Source organism: Melitaea cinxia, chromosome 9 (assembly GCF_905220565.1).
Source record: "Melitaea cinxia chromosome 9, ilMelCinx1.1, whole genome shotgun sequence".
NCBI classification, from domain to species: Eukaryota; Metazoa; Arthropoda; class Insecta; order Lepidoptera; family Nymphalidae; genus Melitaea; species Melitaea cinxia.
In genome coordinates, this window is record NC_059402.1 from 5010256 (window position 1) to 5026315 (window position 16060).

At 38.4% G+C, this 16060-nt stretch overlaps 3 protein-coding genes across 4 annotated transcripts; 2 read left to right on the forward strand and 1 right to left on the reverse strand.

Annotated features, from left to right (window-relative positions):
- Positions 1–1700: 1700 nt before the first annotated feature.
- LOC123656272 (target of rapamycin complex subunit lst8) lies at positions 1701–7343 on the forward strand. Of its 2 annotated transcripts, XM_045591977.1 has the most exons (7): positions 1701–1832; positions 2665–2817; positions 3291–3352; positions 3648–3801; positions 3940–4130; positions 4451–4593; positions 7018–7343. In XM_045591977.1, exons 1-7 carry the CDS (start codon positions 1701–1703, stop codon positions 7131–7133), a joined length of 951 nt encoding a protein of 316 aa, XP_045447933.1. In that variant the 3' UTR covers positions 7134–7343. The 2 variants fall into 2 exon arrangements, 1 of the variants encoding a protein (XP_045447933.1); XR_006743509.1 differs by lacking the exons at positions 1701–1832; positions 2665–2817; positions 3291–3352; ... (1 more) ...; positions 3940–4130; positions 4451–4593 and adding an exon at positions 6221–6321 and having other exon boundaries at positions 7018–7103.
- Positions 7344–7399: 56 nt separating this feature from the next.
- Positions 7400–14901, reverse strand: LOC123656271 (ADP-ribosylation factor-binding protein GGA3). Its single transcript, XM_045591976.1, has 8 exons — positions 14704–14901; positions 14336–14634; positions 13986–14255; positions 13057–13267; positions 12525–12812; positions 11469–11595; positions 10799–11393; positions 7400–8405 (listed from the first exon to the last, which is right to left on the reverse strand). The coding sequence occupies exons 1-8, from the start codon at positions 14738–14740 to the stop codon at positions 8151–8153; spliced, it is 2082 nt and encodes a 693-aa protein (XP_045447932.1). The 5' UTR covers positions 14741–14901; the 3' UTR covers positions 7400–8150.
- A 283-nt stretch (positions 14902–15184) lies between these two features.
- Positions 15185–16047, forward strand: LOC123656725 (essential MCU regulator, mitochondrial). Its single transcript, XM_045592383.1, has one exon. The coding sequence runs from the start codon at positions 15312–15314 to the stop codon at positions 15576–15578; it is 267 nt and encodes an 88-aa protein (XP_045448339.1). The 5' UTR covers positions 15185–15311; the 3' UTR covers positions 15579–16047.
- Positions 16048–16060: the final 13 nt, after the last annotated feature.

A 16060-nucleotide genomic window follows, 5' to 3' on the forward strand; every position in this document is an offset into this window, starting at 1 on the left:
ATTGGCTAGAGCGCCGACACGGTCAGATTTTAATGATTTTTAATTTAATCGAAAGCCGATGTTTATAATGTCACATTTAAATTTGAAAATGAAAATTGGGTATTAAAACTAATATCCAATCCAAAATACTATTCTAAAAAAAATTCAAAAGCTAATTCTAATGAAGTATGAAGTACAAAACCCGTACCATTTTTTTTCTTTTTTTTTTTATGTCACTAGGTCGGCAAACAAGCTTACGGCTCACCTGATGGTAAGCGATTACCGTAGCTTATAGACACCTGCAACACTAGAAGCATCGCAAGCGCATTGCCGACCCAATACCCCCAGGAGCTCTGGTCACCTTATTCACCAACAGGAACGCAATACTGCTTGAAAACAGCATTATTTTGCTGTGATCTTCTGTAAGGTCGAGGTACTACCCCAGTCGGGCTGCTCCATATTTTGAGCAGGAAATTCCTGCTGTGCCCTACCTCAGTACCTACAGTAATTGCTTACAAGGTGTAATTGAAATGTGATTCGAGCGTTCGCAATCTAGACCACATATTTTCGAGTATAAAAAAGAAATAGAATATATTTCTTTTGCTGTTAGAGCTAGATAGATACGATTGAGAAACAGAATAAGTAAATCAAGACAAATGTACAAACTATATTTTTTCGACATGTTTTTGCACACTGAAACAAGCGCTATTTTATAATTGATATACCCAGATGTACAACACTTTTTTATATAGTAAATTAAAGCTTAGTTCATACTCTTCAAAATAATATAAGCGTTTTTGTTATAAGTGTCAAAAAACTACGCCTCAAGTAGTGCGTGCTTATCGAATCATATTACGCGGAAGATTCACAGATAGATTCAGTGAGGTTAGCGCCGCGTGGACCAACTCGGCGGGAGACTGCGCGAACTCGCGCTCGAGGGAGTCCAGTCTACCAGAGGTTAAGGTTTTAAGTTTTAAACTGGGGGGATGAGCGGGAAACTTAAACGCGCGCGGTTGTGTTTTTTCTTGCTACTATTAAATTTACTTTAAATATAGTTAAATATAGTATTACTACTTATTTACTTAAATATATTTAAATATAGTATTGTATTATATTATATATTTCTTAATAATATAGATATTTAATATTATATCACCTATATGTTTTTATGTATTTATTTTCCTTTTCATCATAAAATATATTATTTTGTTTCTTCTTATCCTGTTCTGAATCTTGTCATAAATTCCTCTTGTCCGTTATCCTCAATTTCTGAACATTTTTCTTAATTCCTGCTCGTCATTGGCAATGCACTAAGTGCAGTCCATAAAAAAAAAGTTTTAACCAAGATGCTGGTTTTAACACTTTTAACCTACAACACTGTAACACACACTGTAACCTTTTTAGTAATCTCTGGTTGTCATAAAATTGTCACTATGTCACTCTTAGTAGAAAATTAGTTATCTGTGGTCACTTCAATTTTGTCGAAATTAAATGTATGAGTTAAGGTTATATTAATTTAATAAACAAATTGATAACAGTTATTCCTTTATTATTATTTATTAATTGAAGTATGGTTTAATTATGGCTGGAATTTTATGAATGAAATTTGAAATTATTGTATTTATGTGATAAGTAACACGTGATATAAAATATAAACAATTGTTTATTTGGTTAAGTTAAATAATTACTCGTTGAATTTGAATTAAAATTGTACTTAAAAAATGTCTGGTGATGGAGGAAGCACGGGAGCTGGTTCTCAAGTTGCTCTTGTAACGGGGGGATACGACCATACTATAAAATTATGGCAAGCACACAGTGGTGTATGCTTACGAACAATGCAGCATCCTGACTCGGTTAGTTATATACATTTATTATTCATAACAAATATGAAATAAGCGTTATACAATTGGGTAATATGTAATGACAACAATATAAAAAAGTAGCAGTTACACGGCTGTTTAAAACTTTGAGGCCAACACAAAAACAATTTAAAAATGTCTCCATATAAAGATTGCGTGTTTGGTTATTATATCTTATTAATTAAATGTTGTAACATAAATGTTAATTTGATTTTTTTCAAAATGTTACCTTTTACATAGAATTACTTTTTTAAACTACTTTGGCATAAATGAGAAGTCAATTTATTTATTCTTTTGTATAAAATATACTTCCAGCTTTCATCTAAAGCTTTTTATAAATATCATCTTCATGTGAAAAGTCAGGCAGCGTCTTCGGTGCGACAAAGCCAGTACTGCGGTCACCAACCCGCCTGCCCAGCGTGGTGACTATGGGCAAAACACATGAGTTTACACCATTTTTGGTACGAACTTGTGGAGGCCTGTGTCCAGCAGTGGACTGTATAGGCTGTAATGATGATCTTCATGTGAAAAAGAGGCTCTATTCACAATCACCTTAATTAATTTCTTGGCCGAAAGTTCTTTTGAATTGAGATCTAGTATCATTGTGAAGCGTGCTTTGATATCAGTGCACCACTTTCCCAGGATCCCTTTGCATGGATTTAAACGATGCTTTGAATAAGCAAATATGCATGCACTTTATATTTATCTTTTTGTGTTTCATTTATTCATGCTTAATATCTAGTGCGATGTTGACAGAAACAACCTCAGAACATGTCATATAAAATCTGTGTCTTTAATTATATTAACAGTTTTTTAATGATTATAGCAAGTCAATGACTTAGAAATAAATCCAAATGGCCAAATGGTAGCGGCATGTGGTTATCAGCATATAAGAATGTACGACTTGGCCAGTGCTAATCCCGACCCAGTCTTGAACTATGAGGGTATTGTGAAAAATGTGTCCAGAGTTGGCTTTCAGGTATGATTGTTTTTTCAAAAATTTATTATATTATATATCCAATTGATAATAACAGTATGCTAAGTTTTATCCTTATATATAAATCTTGGTTTACATTTAAAGATACATTATATATATTTAGATTAATCAACTGAGGTAGGGCAGAGCAGGAAACTTCCTGCTCAAAATATGGAGGAGCCCGACTGGAGTAGTACCTCAACCTTACAGAAGATCACATCATTTTAAGTGGTGTTGTGTTGCTGTTGGTGAGTAAGGTGACCAGAGCACCCGGGGATTGGGGATAGGGTCGGCGACACGCTTGTGATGCTTCTGGTATTGCAGACGTACTATAAGCTATGGTAATTGCTTACCATCAGATGAGCCGTAAGCTTGTTTGCTGATCTAGTTATATATATATATATATATATATATATATATATATATATATATATATATATATTTTTTTTTTTTTTAAAATAATGACACAATTTTAGGAAAATGGACAATGGATGTACACGGGCGGAGAAGACTGTACTGCAAGGATATGGGACATAAGGTATTATATCATTAAAATAATTGTGTCTCTTCTTTAACAAAAAAAGCTACTTCAATTTACTTCAAAACAAGTATAGTACAATAAACATTATTGGATATAACTCAAAAAATACTCATCAGATCTCACTCAAATTTAAAAACAATCAATCATACATACATAGACAAAGTTGAACTAAGAACCTCCTCCATTTTTGAAGTCTTGTCAATAAACCATTGTATATATATATATATAGTTCTCTATTATATATTAGTTGTATTAGTTGTGTTTGATAAATTGTGATTAATCTATATTCCAGAGTGGGTCATGCTTTCCAATGCCAGCGCATATTTCAAGTACCTGCTCCAGTTAATGCAGTAGTTCTTCACCCCGATCAGTCACAGATCATGGTCGGAGGACAGAGTGGCATTATTCATATTTGGGACTTGAAGACTGATCACAATGAACAACTGGTAATAATTATATTATATTTTGAAGGTGCAATAAATTAATATATATTTTTTGTCAGTTTTGCCCTTAATATCTATTTAAATATTGTTATTAACATTGCATTAACATATAATTTAACATACTATTATTATTAAATTCAGATTCCAGAAGCAGAAGCCAGCATCCAAGATATAGCTATTGATCCTGAGGGTAAGCTAATGGCAGCTGTCAACAACAAGGGCAACTGCTATGTGTGGTCACTGGGTGGCTCACCACCACGGCCCGTGCCACGAAAACATCTGCAGGCCCATAAGAAATATGGGCTTAGGTGTAAATTCAGTTATGACTCCACGTAAGTATGCATTGTGTAATAGGAATAAAATTACTGCAAGATTATCCGTAGTTTAAAATAAGCCTATTAGTCAAAATGTTCCGCATGTTTAAAAAATCACTGTAATTGTAATTGTGAAGCTTCAGATATGGATATGGATACAAATGTTTGTGGATATTACAATGGTTACAGATATTAAATTATATTGTATTTTAGTTTTGGTTACATGATTGTATTTAGTTTTTAAAGGATATGCTAAAGTACTTTATGCGACTTTACTTATTTACTATAATGAGTAGTTTATTCCTCTCGCTTTAACCGCTAACGACACTGCGCGACAGCATGCTGGTGACGACGGCGGGCGACAACACGGCGCGCGTGTGGCGCACCAGCGACTGGTCGCTGCTGCAGGAGCTGCGCCACGACGCGCAGCGCTGGGTGTGGGACGCCGCCTTCACGCTCGACTCGCGGTACCTCTTCACCGGTACGTGTCTTACTGTATGTGGCGACAACACGGCGCGCGTGTGGCGCACCAGCGACTGGTCGCTGCTGCAGGAGCTGCGCCACGACGCGCAGCGCTGGGTGTGGGACGCCGCCTTCACGCTCGACTCGCGGTACCTCTTCACCGGTACGTGTCTTACTGTATGTGGCGACAACACGGCGCGCGTGTGGCGCACCAGCGACTGGTCGCTGCTGCAGGAGCTGCGCCACGACGCGCAGCGCTGGGTGTGGGACGCCGCCTTCACGCTCGACTCGCGGTACCTCTTCACCGGTACGTGTCTTACTGTATGTGGCGACAACACGGCGCGCGTGTGGCGCACCAGCGACTGGTCGCTGCTGCAGGAGCTGCGCCACGACGCGCAGCGCTGGGTGTGGGACGCCGCCTTCACGCTCGACTCGCGGTACCTCTTCACCGGTACGTGTCTTACTGTATGTGGCGACAACACGGCGCGCGTGTGGCGCACCAGCGACTGGTCGCTGCTGCAGGAGCTGCGCCACGACGCGCAGCGCTGGGTGTGGGACGCCGCCTTCACGCTCGACTCGCGGTACCTCTTCACCGGTACGTGTCTTACTGTATGTGGCGACAACACGGCGCGCGTGTGGCGCACCAGCGACTGGTCGCTGCTGCAGGAGCTGCGCCACGACGCGCAGCGCTGGGTGTGGGACGCCGCCTTCACGCTCGACTCGCGGTACCTCTTCACCGGTACGTGTCTTACTGTATGTGGCGACAACACGGCGCGCGTGTGGCGCACCAGCGACTGGTCGCTGCTGCAGGAGCTGCGCCACGACGCGCAGCGCTGGGTGTGGGACGCCGCCTTCACGCTCGACTCGCGGTACCTCTTCACCGGTACGTGTCTTACTGTATGTGGCGACAACACGGCGCGCGTGTGGCGCACCAGCGACTGGTCGCTGCTGCAGGAGCTGCGCCACGACGCGCAGCGCTGGGTGTGGGACGCCGCCTTCACGCTCGACTCGCGGTACCTCTTCACCGGTACGTGTCTTACTGTATGTGGCGACAACACGGCGCGCGTGTGGCGCACCAGCGACTGGTCGCTGCTGCAGGAGCTGCGCCACGACGCGCAGCGCTGGGTGTGGGACGCCGCCTTCACGCTCGACTCGCGGTACCTCTTCACCGGTACGTGTCTTACTGTATGTGGCGACAACACGGCGCGCGTGTGGCGCACCAGCGACTGGTCGCTGCTGCAGGAGCTGCGCCACGACGCGCAGCGCTGGGTGTGGGACGCCGCCTTCACGCTCGACTCGCGGTACCTCTTCACCGGTACGTGTCTTACTGTATGTGGCGACAACACGGCGCGCGTGTGGCGCACCAGCGACTGGTCGCTGCTGCAGGAGCTGCGCCACGACGCGCAGCGCTGGGTGTGGGACGCCGCCTTCACGCTCGACTCGCGGTACCTCTTCACCGGTACGTGTCTTACTGTATGTGGCGACAACACGGCGCGCGTGTGGCGCACCAGCGACTGGTCGCTGCTGCAGGAGCTGCGCCACGACGCGCAGCGCTGGGTGTGGGACGCCGCCTTCACGCTCGACTCGCGGTACCTCTTCACCGGTACGTGTCTTACTGTATGTGGCGACAACACGGCGCGCGTGTGGCGCACCAGCGACTGGTCGCTGCTGCAGGAGCTGCGCCACGACGCGCAGCGCTGGGTGTGGGACGCCGCCTTCACGCTCGACTCGCGGTACCTCTTCACCGGTACGTGTCTTACGGTATGTGGCGATAACACGGCGCGCGTGTGGCGCACCAGCGACCAACCTCTTATGAAACTCTTCATACTCTTTTTAGCGAAAGCATCAAAATTTACTTTAAAGTTTTGGATTTGTTTGAATTATATATCGCTTCGGCCTGTAATATCCCACTGCTGGGGCCTTAGGCCTTTTTCCTATGTAGAAATAGGATAAGAGCTTAGTCCACCACGCTGCTCCAATGCGGGTCGGCGGATATATTCCCTACTACCCTATGACCCTCCCTTTCCCTATGAGTAAGGAGTTGTACATGATAACAACCGGGACCGACGGCTTAACGTGCTCTTCGAGCCACGGTGGGGTAGGGTATTGTATATATCATATCATAATATTCATATAGATTTAATAAAATATTGTTTACATTATTTGTAATCATAAAAGTGTAACGGTGTCGAAATTTTACGAAAATAGTGAAAAACGGTTACTGCCTTTTACCTCAATACAGCAGTATTGTTCCATAATACTTTCTCTCAACTATTTACAATATATATTAAAAATACATAAATTAATGTAGTTATTTTTTTAATAAAAATTTAAAAGACTGTAGTGTATATTGCTTCAATTTACAATAAAAATTTATGACATCCATTTTGTATGATGCGATAGTTAAAAAAAAAATTCTTATTTTCTTTTGTATTGTGTCCAGGTTCTTCGGATAGCTATGGCCGCCTATGGGACTTGGAGAAAGGCACGCTGGAGCGCGAGTACTGCGGACACCAAAAACCGATTACTGCTCTCGCTTTCAGAGACCAAGCCGTATAGAAATAGTAATTACTAAACTATATTTACCTATTAAGCTATAAATATAATGTTGACAGGATCAATGACTGAAGAATGACATAATTTTTTTTATTATAAGTTGTTTCCGTTGTAAATACCATAGACTTGTGTTTGGCGCATTTACTGTGTAAATATCTAGATACATAATTATGTAAATATTCTTTTTATATTAATAAATATTGTAACTTTAAAGCTTGGTTTAATTTACATTTTTCTCAAACAAATGTAATTTAAATAAAATTTCCCACTAAGCAGATATCATTTATTCTTCCGTTAATATAAATAATATTATAATGTTAAGGACATATATTCTATTAAGTATCATATATTGCACAGCAATCGAATATAAACAAATAAGTATCTAACAATAAATTGTATACAATAAATGCAGTTTTTGTGATATCACTATAATAATAACAATTCTATATTAGAAATGTTGCGCCATCTTAATACCTTTCTAAATAATTCAGATCGATTAGATTCACATATGACAAAATAGGTATTGGAACCTTATTCACAGACTAGAACTAATCAGCATAAAATGCAAGCGATTACGTAAACAAAGGTCCACTATATGCAGAGGAAGTTTGTTAAACAAACACAGTGCAATTTAGAGCAGCCGTGCACAGAAAATAGAACGTACGTGAGATATCGTTCAGAAGAAGCGAGTATTTTTATCAAGCTCTATTGTCAGATTCATTTAACATATAATCGAGGCCCGTTTGAGAAATAAATATTTATTTCAATAAAGCTTTCGAAACAAAAATTGAGTAATAGCGTAAGAAGACCACGACTGCCGTGTCACACGCTACGCATTTAAAAGTCCGGTTACTCGACTCGATCGTTAAATTTCGAACGAGACACTTTTTGAACAGTTCGTAAGCAAAATGAATAATTTTTTAAATCTAGCAACCGGGCACGAACGACACGCCAGTCGTGTCACGCGCTACAAGTAAGCCGAACGACAAGTAAACTTAACTAAATGGAATGTCGCGCCGCTCAGTCGACGTTCAGAGGCGGCAAGACGGCCTCGCCGATCTCCGAGCAGGAGTCGCCGGCGACGGAGTAGGAGAGCACGAAGCGCAGCGGCGGGGGCGCCGCGGGGAGGGGCGTGGCGAGGGGCGCGGCGAGGGGCGTGGCGACGGGGGCGGCGCGCGCCAGCAGCAGCAGCTGCGTGAGCGCCGGCGGCGGCGCGAAGGGGCTGCGCGGCGGCAGCGAGCGGCCCGACGGCGCCAGCAGCCGCGCGCGCCAGCCCTGCGCCCCACACGCATTACTACTTACAGCTGCACTGACCGACCCGCATCGACTGTCGTTGCTAGTGCTAGCAGTTTTGGCGTAAAAGACCAACAAACGAGTCTGTTAACAGATATTTGCATTTATAACATCTATATTTATAACGCACTATAGTAAAAAAATCTTTACCACATATTCTATAATCTGCTGGAAGACAATTTTACAAGATAAACAAGGGCCGTTTCATGTATTAATAAAAATTTTGACATATAAGGAATATACGGATGAATATATATATATATATATATATATATATATATATATATATATATATATCTATATCTATCTATCTATATCTATAATATATATAAATATCTTATCTATAATATATATAAACGCGAAAGGTCATTCATCACGAAATCTCCGAAACTATAACACCTACAAACTTGAAATTTGGCAGGTAGGCTCCTTATAAGACGTAGGCATCCGCTAAGAACGGATTTTACGAAATTCGACCCCTAAGGGGGTGAAATGGGGGTTGCAAGTTTGTATGAACGTCCTATGATTTTGAAGTAAGAGACTTGAAATATAAAATGTATGCTCTATAGATGATGAGAAGGTGTTCAAATAATATATCTTTAGAAATCAACTCCCTTTTGGGGTTGAATCGGGGGATGATAGGTTGACTCACTCATCACGAAATCTCCAAAACTATAACACTTACAAACTTGAAATTTTGCAGGTAGGCTCCTTATAGATCGTAGACATCCGCTAAGAACGGATTTTACGAAACTCGACCCCTAAGGGAGTAAAACGGGGGTTGGAAGTGTGTATGAAAGTCCTATGTTTTTGAAGTAAGAGACTTGAAATTTAAAATGTATGCTCTATAGATGATGAGAAAGTGTACAAATAATGTATCTTTAAAAATAACCTCCCTTTTGGGGTTGAAACGGAGGATGGTAGGTTGACTCACTCATCGCGAAATCTCCGAAACTATAACAGCTACAAATTTGACATTTGATAGGTTGGTTTCTTATAGGGCGTAGACACCCGCTAAGAACGGATTTTACGAAACTCGACCCCTAAGGGGGTAAAACGGGGGTTGGAAGTTTGTATGAAAGTCCTATGTTTTAGAAATAAAAGACTTGAAATTTAAAATGTATGCTCTATAGATGATGAGAAGGCGTCCAAATAATGTATCTTTAGAAATCAACCCCTTTTTGGGGTTAAAACGGGGGTAGGTAGGTTGACTCACTGATCACGAAATCTCCGAAACTATAACACCTACAAACTTAAAATTTGGCAGGAAGGCTCCTTATAGGGCGTAAAGATCCGCTAAGAACGGATTTTGGGAAACTCGACCCCTAAGGGGGTAAAACGGGGGGTTGGAAGTTTGTATGAAAGTCCTATGTTTTAGAAGTAAAAGACTTGAAATTTAAAATATATGCTCTATAGATGATGAGAAGGCGTCCAAATAATGTATCTTTAGAAATCAACCCCTTTTTGGGGTTAAAACGGGGGATGGTAGGTTGACTCACTGATCACGAAATCTCCGAAACTATAACACCTACAAACTTGAAATTTGGCAGGAAGGCTCCTTAGAGGGCGTAGAGATCCGCTAAAAACGGATTTTGCGAAACTCGACCCCTAAGGGGGTAAAACGGGGGGTTGGAAGTTTGTATGAAAGTCCTATTTTTTAGAAGTAAAAGACTTGAAATTTAAAATGTATGCTCTATAGATAGCGAGAAGGTGTCCAAATAATGCACCGTAATCTATATATATAAAAGAGAAAGGTCATTGACTCACTCATCACGAGAACTTAATAACCGCTGGATGGTCCATCCATCCAGGATGGACAAAGATGAGGCAGGGAGGTAGATTATAGTTAGTTGACGTCCACTAAGAACGGATTTTGCGATATTCCATCGCTAAGAGGGTTTAATTAGGGTTGATAGTTTGTATGAAACATATACAGCCTGAAAATAAAACTAAAACTGTGGTGTATAGAGAGGTTTTATAAAAATAACTGTTAAATTATACTAAATTGTGCCTTTTAAAAAATTACTCAGTTTGATAAGCATTTCAAGTGACTAAAACAAAAAAATTATTTGCGTTAAACATCTTACGGACGTATTCGCAGGCGACAGTTAGTGTATTATAAAACAAAGTCCCCAAAAGTATATGTGATGGATTCCTTCAAAATCTACTGAACGGATTTTCATGTGATTTCACCAACGGAGAGAGGGCTTGGAGAGAAAGGTTTACGGAACGGCTAAGCCGATTTCGATAATAGTTTCACTGGAAGTTTGCCGGGAAAACTTTGAGACGCACTGATTTCTACGCGGGCGAAGCCGCGGGCACAGCTAGTATACATATATATATAACGAGAAAAGCTAGTAAATATACAAATGTACCTTAGGCACGACCACTTGAAACTTGAAGTCCTCTATGGGGTAACTATTTTTACTTGTAGTTGAAACTACAATGACATTAACATCGGGTCTCGGTTTATCTTTACAGAAATGTAGGACCACTGTTAGTCCATTTTCTTCTTCGAAAACAGTCAACGGAGAAATCTTACTTGGATGAACGCTTTGTATAGTCAAATCAATATCAGTCAGTGGTTTTATGTCACTTATTTTATTTTTAAGACTTTCTTTTTGACCATCATTTGCATTTTCTTTACTTTCTACAGGCAAATTATTGATTTTGGCGTCATTTTCTAGCAGTAGTCTTAAATGTGATATATTATCTTGTGAATCGGATTTTAAGCTGAAATCATTACTTAATATATTTAACGGTTTGCATTTGTCATCAGAACTGATGTCAACCATAACGTCGTCATTAGGACTGGTTGACTTAGAAGAATGTGGGATAGGTGACAATGTATGCCCCTCCTCCGATTTTTTTGTAAAGAAATCCAAGTCTAATAATGCACTGTTATTTTGTAGTTCATGTACAGGAGAAGATTTCTCCAGTGCATTCATTGGTATTTTCTTTGTGTGTTTACTGCAACAGAAGTAGGAAATTAAAAGAAAACGTTTTCTCTTAACAGTCTTAGAGAAATATAAACGGTTTATTTACCAATTAAAATTATCTAAGCGTTTCGCATTTCCCGGTAATGATTGTTTCAACAATTGCTCACTAAGTGAATCCAGTTCATGCCAGGCTTCTACTTTTTTATTCTTCTCACCTAATAGCTCTGCATCCTCTAAAATGACGTGAAATAATTTTATGTGATGGTATCACGTAGTTGAAGGTTAGTATTGACAGAAGTAGCAAAAGTTATTAATATGAAAGTTTGTACAACTGAGGGTTTAGAGAGCAATAAATAAATAGCATTATTGGTATGAATATTTTTGATGACCTCTCTGGTGTAATGGAGTGTGTGCCGTGACGGCGGCGCTTAAACACCGGCGGTCGCGGGTTCGATTCCCGTTTGGAGTGTTTATACAAATATTTATTTCCTGTCTGGTTGTTAGTCCTTGTGAGTCTTCCCACCGTACCTCAGAGAGCATGTTAAACTGTCGGTCCCAGTTGTTATCATGCAAACCTGATAATGATTGTTACTCATAGTAGGGAAGTATTTATTTATGCTGTGAATGTGTTTAGATCTCTAAAATTGGTGTGTTTAGATCGATATATTGATGACTGATCAGTCCTCGTGGGTCTCCTCACTGTGCCTCGCAGAGCACATTAAGCTGTCGGTCCCGGTTGTCATCATGCACACCTGATAGCGATCGTTACTCATAGTAGGGAATATATCCACCAACCCGCATTGGAGCAGCATGGTGGATTAAGCTCTGATCTTTCTACATGGGGAAAGAGGCTGAAGCGTATGAATATTTTAAAGACTTTTAAATTTACATAACATATAGATCAAATTCTGGTTTGCCTGGAAGAAATGGTTAATTAGCCACAAGTCCGCCCAATGTACTTCACAGTCTGTAACCATCTTTATGCTTTGTTTGTAATGTATTTGTCGCGTACAATAAAGTATAAAATAAAAATAATAAAATAAATTTTTGACAGTAGAGAAAAATACCACAAAGGCTTAATTTAGCATTCTAATTTATGGTTTGTTGTAAATTTTTTAAAGCAAAATCATAATGTATAGTGTTTTTGTTCTTATGTTCTTACCACTTGACATTAAATTAACAGGTTTCATAGGCTCTGCTATGGTACTAGTAGAACTTTCACTTGAGAAAATATCACCTAGTTCATCAATCACAGCATTATTTCCCTTATTCTTTGGTTTATCCCCCTCACACCTGCTAGTGTTCGCTCCTGCAAAATCTAACAAACTATCACCATTTGCCGTTTGTACTTCTTTCTTAGCTATTTTAGACTTTGTCTTCATTTCATCAACAAATCTGTGATAATTTGTAATTACTTCATTAAGTAATTCATTAGCCTGTATTACGTCATCTGCAAGGATAAAAAAGGCATTTACAAACATTTTTTTATTAGCAAACAATTATGCAATTGATGTATATGTATGTTACAAAGGTCGGGTAAGAAATATAAATATGATTTTACTGTTACACATAATAAAGTAAAAAATAAAATTTTCAAGATTAATATTTACTCTATGACACTAAAAATAAATATTAGTAATTCAATTTGCAACTATTGTATCTGTATGTTTAAATATGTATAATAAAGATATTACTAAAATGCTCTTCTGGTACGAATCGGGTAGCTAGTTGATGCAGCACAGGACGCAGTCGAGCACAGCTGGCATACAACTCATGAATCAGTTGCACCTCATCGGAGGATGCATTCTCTGCATGCTCTAACATGTCTCTCAGTAAACCAGCACTGTCTAATGCAGCATTGACTTCCTGTATTCTGAAACTGTTAGCTTCAGAGCGTCTTTCCTCCTGTACATTAATTTGACAAATTTGTAACTATTCATAATATTAATATTTCATATTTTACAAGTAGATGGTTATCTCATTAAAGCAACATATTCTTATTATTGAATGTAGTGATATTAATTATTTATGGGTAATTATCATGAAATTCCGAAATTACCTGTCAATAAATTAATGAAAAATATTTGAATTAATTCATTGTTTTCTCATAAATCTATACTATTTACATTACAAAAAGTGAAAAATCGTGGTCCCCAGAATAAATGAGTTTCGAACAGCATGAAGTCTATTCGCCATTCCGAACAAGTGACCGTACTACCAACTATCAAAAACTAATGAGACTATTGTTAATGTGAGGGAATAATCATTTTTTATGGGACGCATGTTAAGTCAACAACATTAGACGACTTGTTGAAGACTTATAATCCTAAACTCAGAGAAATTTTGATAAGTTGTTGTATTTACAATAGACAAGCTATAGTTGTAAACAGATTTTTTAAGAAATTTTCCATAAAAACTTTAGACAGTATTTTAATCTGGAGTTGGGGACATAGTGAAGAAAAAAATACCATCCTGTTGTTTATTGTAAAAACTGTTAGGAAAGGAATTTCAAGATTTTATGAGAAATACCCTTATAAATATACCCTTGTAAATGAAGAACCATTTCTTGTTTTCCTTTGTTTTTATCATGATAAATAATGTCTTATTTTAAAATAAAACTTACTTCTTCAACCATTGATTTGATTAACCTATTTGCATGTCGCAAATCTTTTGGTTTTTTGCTTTGAAGCAGTTTTTGTAGTAACTTAGATTTTTCTTCATCTTCAAATATTTCAGATTTGGTCCTTGCCCTAATGGTAGAAGGGTTGTCCTCGGGGGGTAACGGTGGTGGAGTTTCTTTTATTACACCTTGGTTTTTAAGCATATCAAATGCCACTTTAAATTTTGTTTCTTTTGGATATTCTATAGACCAGGCATGAAGTAGCTGAAGAACCTAAATCAAGTAATTTTTTGTTGTAAATAATAGTTACATTTATAAATTTAAGGAATTATTTATTGATGTGGTGTAAATACCCTCGTCCGAACCTCCGGGGCTGTTCTATCTGCGAAATATTTTGGTGATACTAATTTAATCATCTCATTTAAAAATCTAAATTTCCCAACTTCAGCGTGAAAATTAGAATCACAGCGACGCATACATCTGTCTAGCATTGTGAGCGCTAACAAAGCCTCCCGAGCATTTGTCGAGTGAATTCGAGCAGCTAGTGCCTGTGCTGCTAGCTGTGGACCATCTGTGGAGTCCCGCATCACCACACAAAAGGCTTCCAAAGCTGCGGCATCGGGTTGTGGCAAAGTTTCATGAGTTGCTTTTACTAAATAAAAAAATATTTTAAATAATTTTTTACTTCTAAATAAATATACTTATATCTAGTTATACTCACATATTAAAGCTTCCAAGCTGGTAAGCGTGATGTTCATTTTTTAAATATATATTTTACAACTTTTTTATTATTACTATTATTATTTGTTATTAATGCATTATTTGCTACAAATGCTACATGTCATTCATTTATTCTCAAACCATTGACCGATTGACGTATATCTAACTGAAAGTTGAAACATAGACTTTACTAGTTTAATATATTCATATTATATTATTATTGAGATAGACTGTAGAGATAGAGAGTGAGCGACTACTAATAAAACCGGTAACTTAACCGATTTTTTGTTAACTAAATAATACTAGTGCACGAAGAAAAAATATTTTTAACGATTATGAATGTTAATATAAAGGTACAACAACAACTAAGTAACAATTAAGTACCTATTGTTGTTACGAGAGAAAATAATAAATAAGTGATTTTAAATGGATCAAACAACCTCGAACTCAGGGCTTTAAAACTAGTACTGAAAATAATTAACAATAAAGTTGTTAAATGTCAAGTTGGCTACTGACATTATTCTCTCAATAATTGAAATTAGTTTTGATCTCGGTTTGATATTCTAAAAATAGTTTTAGTACGTGGTACGTACATAAGTGGCCACAAAAATGGCTATTTCTAGATTGACCCGACTTGTGGTACAATCTAAGAATATCACAAAACATGAACAAATTATTCCTCGTAGAACGGCAACTACTACTCCTACCGGAGCAATTCTTCCAGAACCAGAAAGAACACCTTTTGGACTCTTGAGCGTTGTGTGTGCTGTCGTGCCAGGATTATTGATCGGAGCTGCTATAAGTAAAAATATTGCTAACTTCTTGGAAGAAAATGAACTGTTTGTTCCTTCTGATGATGACGACGATGATGATTAAATAAATGAGTATCAAAATGTTTTCCAGATAACATGTTCGTTGCAAAAGTATTTTAGTTTTTTAATTATAGATCTAATGCGGGTATGTCAATAAAATCGCGACGTTGTTAAATAAAAATTTATTGTGTTATAAAACCACATTTGTATGTAAAGAATGACTTTGTGCTAGTTATTCAAAATATCTAAATGACTATTAGGTGGTTACTAAAACATGATTTAATGGTTACAAACTTAAATTATTATTATTTACATTGTAAATATAAGTACAGTTATTTATACACGTTTAGCAGTATATACATTAATCTGCTATTATAAAAATCATATTCATAAATTAATCTCGGGTAACACATTATGCAGCTTCTGCTAACCTAGTCAAATGTTACTCACAATTTTGTATTAATAGTCATAAAAATCCCAGTGGACTTGTGCTTAATGTTAAGAATCTGTGAATAAATGATTTCTGAAAATGGCATGATCAGTCTT